At 28.0% G+C, this 13,031-nt stretch overlaps 1 protein-coding gene across 1 annotated transcript in view; it reads right to left on the bottom strand.

Annotated features, from left to right (window-relative positions):
• Nucleotides 1–6,553, bottom strand: part of LOC135952449 (ATP-binding cassette subfamily G member 4) — a 38,863-nt gene extending 32,310 nt beyond the window's left edge. Inside the window, exon 1 of the mRNA XM_065502393.1 lies at nt 5,939–6,553. Coding sequence (XP_065358465.1) covers nt 5,939–6,101 — 163 coding nt within the window. The 5' untranslated portion in view covers nt 6,102–6,553. The remainder of the gene's footprint in view (nt 1–5,938) is intronic.
• Between the last annotated feature and the right edge of the window lie 6,478 nt (nt 6,554–13,031).

Raw genomic sequence — 13,031 nt, 5'->3', positions numbered from 1 at the left:
TATTCGATTATATGGTCTGATGAGAAACAAGTTCCAGGGTCTGCTGGGTACTTATATTGATGCACAAGTGTGTGTTGAGATTGTTGGAGAGTATATGTTTGTATTTATTTCTGAATTTAAAATCTACAGATGCTAAAATTTGTTGTGAAACTTAGGTAAACAAAAAAACAAACTTTGTAGTTTGTGCAAATATTTCAAAAAGTGCTAACATTTTTAGAATATTTGAAAATAATCTTTGTAAGAACAATTAAATTTGTTATGGTCACACCTTGACATGAATTAATGATGGCGAATGATTTCTCTACCATAAGTATGAAAGATTTGTAAATATCCATTCCAATACCACATTTAAGCGGTTAATAGCTTAGAATTTCACAATCAAGTTCAATTCATATAATAAAGTAAAACAGTAAAGGGTTTAAAGTACACAAGATTCTATCTAACTAATTATTCTAAAAGCGTTTTTTAAAAATAAACAAAGTTTCTGATTAATTTCTACTGTGTAGTGTTTTTTAAATAAAAATTTCCCCTGTTGTTTCACAAAGTTTAAGCAAATTTGATTTTAAAGTGAAAACTATATATTCTATTTATAAAAATACCGTGAATCATCATTGTTTTTTAGACTTAAAATAATGTATTATTATAATTCTAGTTTTGTACGTATTTAATCATTATTACAAACATTACAATGATAATGATCATGAACATCGTCACCATCATCATGTATTCCGTTGACAATGCTACCTACCAGTTTAATCATATTAAATTTAAATGAGAAATTGCACTTGTTGCACTTTGTACATTTAACTTGCATACAAGTAGTTTCGAAAGTCTGTCCGCTTTTAAATTGAAATAAAGAACAATATACAGTTAAATAAATTTATTATAATAAATTTATTTTATTTCTACATATATTTAACACAAACAATAAACTTATCATTAAATATGTATTTGTATATACAAGTTAAAAGAGGACACAGTTGCCTTATATTATTATTCATTTTGTATTTGTTTTATAAAATTTCATTACTGCCATTTTTGTTATTCAAGTTCTTTGTATTAAAAACAAAAATTTATATAAAATTTAATCTGTTTTGTAAAAAAAAAATTAACTTTTAAAATATTTATTACTCAACATATATTTTAGACATGCATATTAGAAATCAATCTTATCAGCATTGAACAACAAATTATTGCAACGGAATTTTTTCTAAATTTATAATAATGCTTAAGGGGTAAAGTTTCAGTTGAATTTTGTTTGGTATTTCTTCTAATTGTTATATTGATTTTGGTGTTCAGTTTGTAACATATCAAAATATAGATTAAATAAGAATTTGTTTTAATTAATATATTAATTGAATCAAACAAATAAGTTTGCTGTTATAAACTAAGAGAAAGAGATTTCGTCTGTTGTGGAGAGTGTCCCCGAATTAGTGATTTCTTCAAAACACTTTTATTTATATAGTTTGAATTGCTTTCAGCAGAAATACAAAGGAATTAACTTAATTGAATCTTTTTAAAATTTAATGCAAATTTGAGCAAAAAATGTTTTCACAACAAATTTAAATGTTAAACATTTAGAATAACCTAAATCATTTAAGACAAAATTCTGTAAAATATCGACAATTTATCTTTCGAAAACGTGTATGAACTTTACGAATAACACTTAACTAAATTATTTGCATTTAATTAAGCAATTAAAAACAATGAGCGAAACGCAGCACAAAGCAAACGTGATTTTAGAACGAACCTAAAAAGAAACCCCATTGACTTATGGACTTTGATTTGAAAAGAGATTATAGTGAAAGGCAAACGCAAACAACAAAAAAACATTTAATAATGAAATAATTATAACTAAGGGTTATTAAATGTTAATAATTAAATAAAATAAAAAAAATATTGTTATTTGACGTAAATTGCTGGGAAATTAACTCATCAAGTTGTGAATAAATATTTCCTGAATTTCCAACTAATAGGTATTTAATTTGTTTTTGTTTTAGAAAATCTATGTAGACAAAATTAAGATTTAGATAATGTAAATAAAAATTTGAGATTTTAGTAAAATGTCACTAAATAAGGAAGGCGTAAAAAAATTATAGTATTGGAATTATTCTAAATGATAGCTATTAACGGACATTTAAAAAACATTTGAACTTTTGTTATCTTATCTACGGAATAAATATATTGACAGTTTGGCTAAGCAAATAAAAGTACAAACACACAAAAAAGGGATAAAAAAACATGGTAAGATCGTACTTATGATATTTAATCTAAAATTAATCTTACTGATGGTATAACAAAATAGGATTTAGTGATGATAAAGGTGTTGAAAACTGTTTATCAACATACTGGGAATTGGATTGACACAACAAATGGGACAAAAGAATGCTGACGAAAACAGTAGCAGGTCAAATATGAGTTTTATTCTGATAAATAATCCAACAAAAATTTCAAACAATTCTTTAAAATTCGAGCTGAGTCGTTCTGAAACGAAATCGATAATTTTGACGATTGAGACAGTAATACAGTTTCAAAATAAGAAAAGTGCATTTTGTTTTTGTAATTTTTAAATTGTCATACACTTGTCATTATCTTGTTGTATGTCAAAAGTTAAATTTTATTTTCTTATTATTTAATTTGTAATTTATTACGCTCTTTGTTTAAAATAAGAAAATATTTTACTGCCTAAAAAGTGTAGTTAGCATATTTTCACTCTAAACTAACGATTTGATTATAATTAAAACAGGTCTTTATATATGTAAAATTTCTTTTCTTGGTTAGTTTTACGCATTGTTGAAATTTATTTTGATTTTTAAATCCGAAGTCTCTTAATATTCAAAAATTCTGAATTATACATAGAGACGAGACACGAGAAATACAAAAAGTCATATATAAGATACAACAACAAAATATATTGACTAGCATGTATTTTGTTGTTGCAAGAGTTAGGTTTTTTAACAACATACTTAGCTTTTTGACAATTGTGTCTAGCCTCTATGTTAAATTTTCAAATATTCACATTTCAAATTAATTTTGAGAAAATGCATTTTCAGGTCACCCTAGTGTAGAGTCAATTATCACTTTAGTGTCCCATGTGAATTGTGTTGAGTTTAAAGAGTTTCTATATTTCAATTAAAGAGGTAGTTGTAGTATTCTTTTGAAGAGTAAGTTGCTGGGATTGAAAACAAAATGTTTATTCGGTATCAAAATAATATTCCAATAGTACATTTGTTAAATACAACATTTTCGATAAAATTTTCAACAGAAAAAATTGTTATACAAAAATATTCTAAAATTACTGTTATACAAACATTTTGTATAGAAAAAACTATCATACAGAAAATTTTCTATTGAAAATACTGTTAGCCAGATAATTTTCCATAAAAAACTGTTATATGCAAAATTTTCAATAGAAAAAAACTATTAAACAGAATATTTTCCACAAAACAAATAAAAATTTCATTGAATAAACTGTTACACAAAACTTTCTATAGAAAAAACAGTTACACACAACATTTTGTATTGAAAAAACTGTTATATAGAAAATTTTCTATAGAAAATACTGTTAGCCAGATAATTTTCCATAACAAATTTTGTCAATAGAAAAAAACTATTATATAGAATAAAAAAAACTGTTATCAAGATAATTTACCATTAAAACAACTGTTATACAAACGATCTTCTATAGAAAAAACGGTTATACACTAAATTATCTATTGAATATACTTTAGCTTTTCTCAAAATCAGAAAACTAACATGACTCTTTACAGAACATTTTCCACAAATAGAACTGTTATACTGGCAATATTCCATGGAAATAACTGTTACACAAAAATTTTCTATAGAAAAAACTGTTATGAAGATAGTTTACCATTAAAACAACTGTTATATAGACGATCTTCTATAGACAAAACTGTTATACACCAAATTATCTATTGAATATACTTTAGCTCTTCTCAAAATCCAAACAGAAAACAAACATGACTTTTTAAAGAACATTTTCCACAAATAGAACTGTTATACAGGCAATCCAATTCCATGAAAAAAACTGTTATACAAACATTTTCTATAGATGAAAACTGTTATTAAGATAATTTACCATTAAAACAACTGTTATATAGACGATCTTCTATAGAAAAAACTGTTATACACCAAATTTTCTATTGAAAATACTTTAGCTTTTCTTGAAAAGCAAATAGAAAACAAACATGACTCTTATTTTCAATATGGAGATATTAAACAAAAACGAAAGAAATTAAGATTAACAAGACATGAGCGGACTTGCTGATATCGAACAACATATTATTTTGAAGCTATAGACATGTGTAAATTTGCTGTTTTTAATAAAATACTGAAAATTGTTTGCTTTTCTATGCCTGGTTAGTTGTTTTTATCCATTTGTAATTCGAAGAGTATTGAGTTTTCATTCATGCAGGGGTTCTGACATAGAAATTCTGTTTTATTGGAGTCCATATAATTCGGAAATATATATAGTGTTTCTTCATTTAGTAATTCTTTTATTACCAATGATACTCTTAAAATTACAAGATAGAGCGGAAACTAGAAAAAAAACTCAAACAAAAAAATTACTCAAAATAATCACATTGTTCCTTTTATTTAAAAGAAAATCGGTTGGAAAATTGGCTTTATTAAGGTTGTTTATGTCTGAAAAAATTCAAAATTTTTCACATTCTTCACGCTCTAAGTTGATCGTGGGTGGAAAATAATATAGAAGTATCTTTCCAAAATACGTAAGTAAATAAAAATCAATTAAAAAATAAATGAGTTATGCTAATTTTTGTGAAAACAAGTTTTTCGACTTTTTCGATTTTTTCAGCATAGCTAACAGTATTTGGTTTATTTGGGGGAGCATCCTAACTAAAATACCTTAAAATAGTAATTTTCCAACCGATTTATACAAATATTTTTATGTTAGAAATGTGAAACTCGTACATATTTTTTAAACAAAGGAAAACAAATATTTCAAAATAACATATTTTAGATCGAAGTGATCGAGAAAAACTATAATAAGTTTCGTACTCTATGGACTCCAACAAAACAGAACTTCTATATCACAGAGGAGGAAAGCTAGAGCAATAGGTCATTATTTTGGTCAGGAAAAAAAACAGAATCAAAACATTTTAAACAATATGGTATAAATAGAGGTTTTGAATATTTCAAACCTTACTACAAATTTGTCAATACAATTTAAAATGTTTTAAATCGATTTAGTTTATTTTGCTTATAGGCATGTATACAAATAATTTGATTCAGGAATTTTGTTTTTTTTTTTGCTTGACTTATTGACAATTTTTAAATTAAATGTAAACAAATAATTAAAATCTAATTTGCATATTAAATAATATTAAAAAACTAAAGAACTTTTTTAAATAAAACGCAATTTTTTTAGTAAATACTACTAATATTAAAAACATTTTAAATTCTACTTTTGGTTTATAAATTAAACAACAAAAAATTTACAAATTTGAGTCTCAAAACAAATAACGGAAAGTTTCTAACAAGATTCTAATAATATTTACGTTTCTTTAGAATGTATTTGCTTGTTTTCTTTTAACAAAAAAAAATATGGCAATATTGTTTACAAAACAGCAAACTGGCCATTCTAGTTAGAACAAAGAACGTGAAAACGACAACAACACACGAAAAAAAATATCCCACAAATAAGAATGTGGAGATAAAGAAGCAACAACAAATAAAATATATTTACACTGATGAACAAAAAATGATCATTGACAAAGAATGAAAGAAAAAAAATAAAAATACAAACAAATTAAAAAGAGAAAAGAAAAACATATGGATAAAACTTTGAAAACAACAAAGAAAAATTTCAAAAAAAAAACAAATGTAAGAAAAAGAAACTTACAAAAAGTAAAAATTTAGTTTGGTAACTTTTTGTATAAATGTAAAAAATACTTACTGCTTCTGTTGCCTTCTTTAACTCTGTAGGTTAAATTGTGAAAAGCCAAATCCACTGCAGGTCGTTTGGGCAAATGTTGTAATGTTTTCGTTTGCATGGGCACAATTTGGGCCTTAACCTGTCTATTATCATTTAAAAGATTTTTATTATCGTTCTCAACCATTTTGAATTGTTTATTTGTTTTTTTCTTTAAATTTTTTTTCAATTAAACATTCAACATAAAATCACAGTATTTTTTTTTGTTTAAACACAGCTTAAATTTTTACAACACAGTTTTTGTTTTTATATATGTATAATTGAATTTCTTTGTTGTTTCTTTTTAAGAAAATCACAGATTATTATTATTTCAATTATTAATGGTTAAATAAAACAAAAAAAAAAACATTTAGTAAACTGCGCGTTTTCTTTCGAACACAAAATGGAATAAAATTGCTCTTATTTTCTTTTTCTTTATAATGAAAATATATTTCTAATCATCACTATTTTTTTTTGTTCAACAAACAACCCTCCTCAAAGTAGCACGGTAAGAATTAATAAAAATAAAAGAAAACTAATAGAAAATATTTATAAATACGACCGCTCACACACACGGTGCGATCACAACTAATTTCTATTACAAAAAAATTCAACTGAAGTGGGTACTTGGCTGAGTGGTGGCTACTTCCATCACTACCACCACCACTACCTTCATAAAAATCATCGTCATCATCGCCACCACCACTACTAACACCAGTCAGTCAACTTTATTAAATCGTACGTACGTAAGACGTACATTCTCATACGTATCTACGTACTACTGTCACTAGAACCCAACGAATGTTTCAATACTTGTGTTGTTGGTCTTATTGTTTGTTGTTGTTATTGTTGCTATTTGAATTTATAAAATACAATCATTTTATCAATATATGTGCACATGAACACAGATATAATATTTCTTTACAACACAAATTAAAAAAAATAAATACAGTGAGTTTTTCATTTACCCTGGGTTTGTTATACTCACGCTCTTTTCATATAGTCTAATTAAATTCTCTCTCTCATTTGGTTTCCAATATCATTGATTTCATAGATTTTCATAAAATATGGCAACTTTTGTGTTTGAATTTCTTTGTGTTTATTTAGTTAATCAATTCTTATAAGAATTGATTTCGAATTAGTACTAAGCTGTGAGAGAGCTAGATTGTATAGCAAAAGAGTGAAAGATTAAAGATGAAGAGCACAAAATGTAAGAGTAGTAAATAATTTATTGCATTTGATTTACCCAAGTACAATTGTGTATCAGTGATGGGATTTTAAAATTTATATTTAAAGCCAAATTGATCTATACAACATGACGAAGTGGGACCAATAATAGTATTAAAATTACTTTTCAGAAAGTAAATAGGATTTAAGTCTGATAAATGATATATAGAAGAACAGATATGAATTCAAATGAAAACTATTTTGAAATATATTTTCTGTAATATTCGGGAAAAATCTAAATTTCGTCTAATCCGAAACACTCAGATATTTTTTTTTATGAATTTCGGAAATTTCTTAATAAAATCCAATTATATAATAAACTTTTCTTCAATTTCGCCTTCTATTATTTTGAATTTGCACATCAGGTTTTCAAGATATCTTAGTATAAAGTTTGAGACGTTATAAAAGCTGGAATTCTGCTCTATATATAAAATCTGTTATGTCGTTTGAAAGTTCTACCAATTGCCTTCCGAATAACCTTTGTTATATCTTGTTCCTTCTTTGAGATATCTTAAACAAAAGTTTTAATAAACCCAGTTTTCCATTATATTTATAGTATTTTCGCTATGAATGCTACATTCCGCATTTTTAATTTTTAAATTACACAGGGCAACAAATAGGGTTTTTTTAAACCACCACAATTTTGATGTATTGTGGTTTGCAGTAGTACAAATAAGGTCCAAATTTTAAATTCTATGGAGAAGTTTTTTTTTAATTTTTATAACCTACACCACCATAGTGGGGAGGGTATAATGCGTTTGTGCTGATGTTTGTAAAATATTAGTGTAACACCCACCTCAACGTATACCGAATCACTTTCTGAGTCAATTAAACGATGTCCGTCCGTCTGGCTGGCTGGCTGTCTATGTAAACCTTGTACGCAGAGTACAGGTCGCAATTTTGAAGATATTTCGATCAAATTTGGTACATATTATTTTTTCGTCCCAAGGACCAAGCCTATTGAAACTGGCTGAAATCGGTCCATTATTTCACCTAGCCCCCATACAAATGTCCTCCAGAAATTGTTTAATTTATACATTTATCTCCAGAAATTCCGCTCCAAATAAGTTCTATATATAAAAAATTCATGTAACCAAATTTTTTTACGATCGGTCCATAATTAGTCATAGCTCCCATATAGACCCGCTTCCGAAAATCACATTAACATGCATAAATCGCTTAAAAATTTTGGTATACACACAAAATTCAACATAGTTAACTTTCATATAGACATAAATTACACGGCCTAATTTTATGGTGATCGGTTCATAATTGGTCATCGCTCCCATATAAGGCCCATTTCCGAAAATCACTCAAAAATATAAATTATTGAAATTTTAAAAGAAAAATGTTTTTGCTCTTTTACTTAGTGTACGGTACTTTCTTACTTGTTTTTTTTTTGTAAAATTGTGAATTTTTTTATTGTAACAAAAATTTTAACAAAAACAAAACACATGTAAAATTTACACTAAAGTACAAGTAAAGCTTATATAAAATTTTCTGAAAATAAGCGAATTCACCTAATTGTGAATAAATTTGAAAATAATCCATCGATTTTTATGATGGATATCTCATTTTGTTCCTATTACATGGGGTATTGCGATAAAGCAATAAATCTAAATAATTTCGGCCGTCTTAAATTTTTCATAATTTTTATAAAACAAAAAAAAATTATATTTTCACATAAAAAATATATTTTTTGCTTCAATTTGTTATTATAACTCCGAAACTACTGACCCGATTAAAACGCAATATATATGTGAAAATTTGTACATAGCATGGGAAAAATGTTTTCAAAATTAAATTAATCGAAATAGGAACATTAACTACTCAATCTTATGTATATCGAACAAAAAAGTAAAATTTTGTGAAAATGAGCGAATTCACTTAATTGTGAATAAATTCGAAAGGAGTCAATCGATTTTTATGGTTGATATCTCATTTTATTGCTATTATATGCAGATTTCGAAAAAGTAATAAACCTGAACATGTTCTGCCGTTTTCGATTTTTCATGAGTTTTTTAAAACACAAAAATTTGCTATTTTCATGTAAAAAATATATTTTTTGCTTCAGTTTGTTATTATAACTCCGAAACTACTGAGCTGATTAAAACGCAATATATTAACAGATAGATTTTTATGGAGAGATTTTTTTAAAAATTGTGAATTTTTTAGATTTATGATAACTCAAAAAGACTTAGTCCGATATTATTGAAGTAAACTCAGAAAAGTTTAAAAAAATGTACATAACCTTTAATCTGTTAATATATTGCGTTTTAATTAGCTCAGTAGTTTCGGAGTTATAATAACAAATTGAAGCAAAAAATATATTTTTTACATGGATAGATTTAAAAAATTTTACCAGTTTTGTACTTAGGGAACCATGATACATCAAATTTATATAGTGGTTGGTGAAGGCTTTTTTTGCTGTTGACCTGTATTATCTGTTATATTTGCTGAGATATTGTCCGTTGAATTATTAATATGATGTTTTTGATGATTTCATACTAACACTCTCAGACGGGGCGGCATTGACTCCACTTTTGTTTTAAAGCTTTTTCTTTAATTTTTTTGAGAGTTAAATTACAGTTTTTTCTTATGAAAACGTTCGCGTTTCATTTCAAATGAACGTTGAATATACCCCCTGCAATAATTCGCCATAATTTCTTCTTCTCATATGCTTTGATTATGTCTCTCTTTTTCTTTAAGTCCTGATGGAAACTATAAAGTAATGTGTTCCAAATGAGAAAAGAGAAAATTTAACTTCATACTCATTAAACAATATAATCCTTTCAAGCTTTGTAACAAGCTTGACATAGTTGGTTTAGTTTGGTTTTCAATTGATCCCGAAAAAATGTTCTACAACATCTTCAAATCTCAACCAAGCTTCATATCAGAGTTTTTACAAAATCTTTCACCTTTCGGAAATAATTTCCTTAATTTTAGCAACAGATATTTATATTGAATATTATTGAAATCACCGAAAACAAAGCCATTTATCATCATTGCATTTAATCTACCCTAGGAGGATTTAAAAGTCGAATATGATTTTTGTCGTGATCCTGTAATCGTCGTACACCTGTCATAGATGATATCTAAGAGAATAGCTAAGATATTTAAACAATTCAAAAAGCATTTTTATGAGAAAAAGATTGACTACAAAAATCTTAAAAATTCGATGTAAAAGGAATATTTAGGTTGCTATCTCAAAGATGCAACAAAATATGACAGAAGTTAAACCTTTATTTTGAAGCCAATATGTAGTACTTTCTGACGACATAAGAAATTTTATGAAAAGTGCTGAAAAAAGTGCCACAAATGCCATCACTGTTGTGTATTTGATAATGTTGGTATTTAATTTACTTTTGTTTAGTTAACGTTGTCATAATTAAATAAAAATTTAATAATTACTTTTTTTTAATTTATACTGAAAGTGTTTTGAACTTTGCTCCTTTTTTTATAATAAATGATTAAATAAGTTGTTAGTAGTATAATTGCAAATAATAAAATAATTTTATTTACTTTACTGATCCAACAGTGTTAATTTTATTGTAAAAACTCGTTCAACACAAACAATTGGCATGTTCGGATATCGTTAACCCGTGCTGAAGTGGCCCTGATGTTTGAAAACGCATTTATAAGGGCAGTACTCCTTAGTTTAAAGTGTAAATGTGCTAAGTCCATTTGTTTAAAAAGACGGTATTGTCTGCCGTCTTTTTAAATAAATCTTTTGTCTGTCCGCTTTTGCTTAAATCTTAAATAATATTTCGAAATGGCGTGAAGAACTAGCGGAGTCTTGGGAAGTACTTAGTATTTTAATGGAGTCTCAAAAAATGTTGTCTGAATTTCTTTTCACACAAGTAAGCTTTCTTACGTGATCTGGAGAGTTGTTAAATCCAGCTAGGTGGGTATCTCTACTAAGAGACAGGAACTTCCAAAGGCTTTTTCAATGTCCACATTTAAAAATTCCTCGGTCATATCAAGTCCTGTAGTCAACTGCGATTATCTTAAGGTAGGATCACACAATGCAAATATTTGCTCAAACAATCGTAACCACTTTTTTTTAGCATAAATTTGTTTGATGTGATTTACTAGGGTATTCGAATTATTCGATTTTTCTCTTGTTCGAATAAAACGAATAATTCGAATAAGAGATTTTAAATTGTTCGATTAATTCGATCACACGTTTAAAATTAATCGAATTATTCGAATAATTCAAATTTTTTTTAAAAAAGTAAAGAATGAAGTTTTGATGTCGGTTTTTATACCCTTCAGCTTCGTGAGAAGGGTATATATAAGTTTGTCATTCCGTTTGTAATTTCTACATTTTTCATTTCCGACCCTATAAAGTATATATATTCTGGATCCTTATAGATAGCGGAGTCGATTAAGCCATGTCCGTCCGTCTGTCTGTCTGTCTGTCTGTCTGTCTGTCTGTCTGTCTGTCTGTCTGTCTGTCTGTCTGTCTGTCTGTCTGTCTGTCTGTCTGTCTGTCTGTCTGTCTGTCTGTCTGTCTGTCTGTCTGTCTGTCTGTCTGTCTGTCTGTCTGTCTGTCTGTCTGTCTGTCTGTCTGTCTGTCTGTCTGTCTGTCTGTCTGTCTGTCTGTCTGTCTGTCTGTCTGTCTGTCTGTCTGTCTGTCTGTCTGTCTGTCTGTCTGTCTGTCTGTCTGTCTGTCTGTCTGTCTGTCTGTCTGTCTGTCTGTCTGTCTGTCTGTCTGTCTGTCTGTCTGTCTGTCTGTCTGTCTGTCTGTCTGTCTGTCTGTCTGTCTGTCTGTCTGTCTGTCTGTCTGTCTGTCTGTCTGTCTGTCTGTCTGTCTGTCTGTCTGTCTGTCTGTCTGTCTGTCTGTCTGTCTGTCTGTCTGTCTGTCTGTCTGTCTGTCTGTCTGTCTGTCTGTCTGTCTGTCTGTCTGTCTGTCTGTCTGTCTGTCTGTCTGTCTGTCTGTCTGTCTGTCTGTCTGTCTGTCTGTCTATCTGTCTGTCTGTCTGTCTGTCTGTCTGTCTGTCTGTCTGTCTGTCTGTCTGTCTGTCTGTCCGTCTGTCTGTCTGTTGAAATCAATTTTCTGAAGGCCCCAGATATCTCCGGGATCCAAATCTTCAACAATTCTGTCAGACATACTTTCGAGAATTTTGCTATTTAAAATCAGCAAAATCCGTCCATAAATAACGGAGATATGAGCAAAAATCCGAGACAACCTCTGAAAATTTCATCAAAAAACACAATGTATTGCATGCTTTGACAAAAAAACAACAAAACGTATGGTTGGATGTGCAAGCTTTGTGTATTTTGTTTTTTTTTGTGTTTTGTTTCTTTTGGCGTTGTTGTTGTTTTTTATACAACTAAACTTTTGTTTGGTTGTGTGTTGGTTTTTTTGACAAAAAATCAACAAATCGTCTGTTTGAATGAGCATGCTTTGCGTATTTTGTTTTTCTTTTGTGTTTTGTTTCTTTTGGCGTTGTTGTTTTTTATACAATTAAACGTATGTTTGGATGTGTGTTGGTTTCATTGGCTTGCGTATTTTGTTTTTGTTTTTTCTTTTGGTGTTTTGTTTCGTTTGGCGTTGTTGTTGTTTTTTGTGTTCTTGATAAATTTAGGATGCTGTACGCTGAAAGTGGGCAATGTACATACATATATGCTAATTATAAAAAATAATAATGCATCCACAACAAAGGTGAAGGGTATATAAGATTCGGCATAGCCGAATATAGCACTCTTACTTGTTTAATATTTTATTGTTAAAGAAAAACAAAAAATAACTTTAAAGTTAACAATTCAAGTATTGATAATGTTAAAAAATATTCGAAAACAAAGTCCATCATTAAATTTTCAACAGAAATATTCTGATCAGATTATC

This window comes from Calliphora vicina, chromosome 2, assembly GCF_958450345.1.
Source record: "Calliphora vicina chromosome 2, idCalVici1.1, whole genome shotgun sequence".
Lineage (NCBI taxonomy): Eukaryota > Metazoa > Arthropoda > Insecta > Diptera > Calliphoridae > Calliphora > Calliphora vicina.
This window is presented reverse-complemented; position numbering and strand designations above follow the sequence as displayed.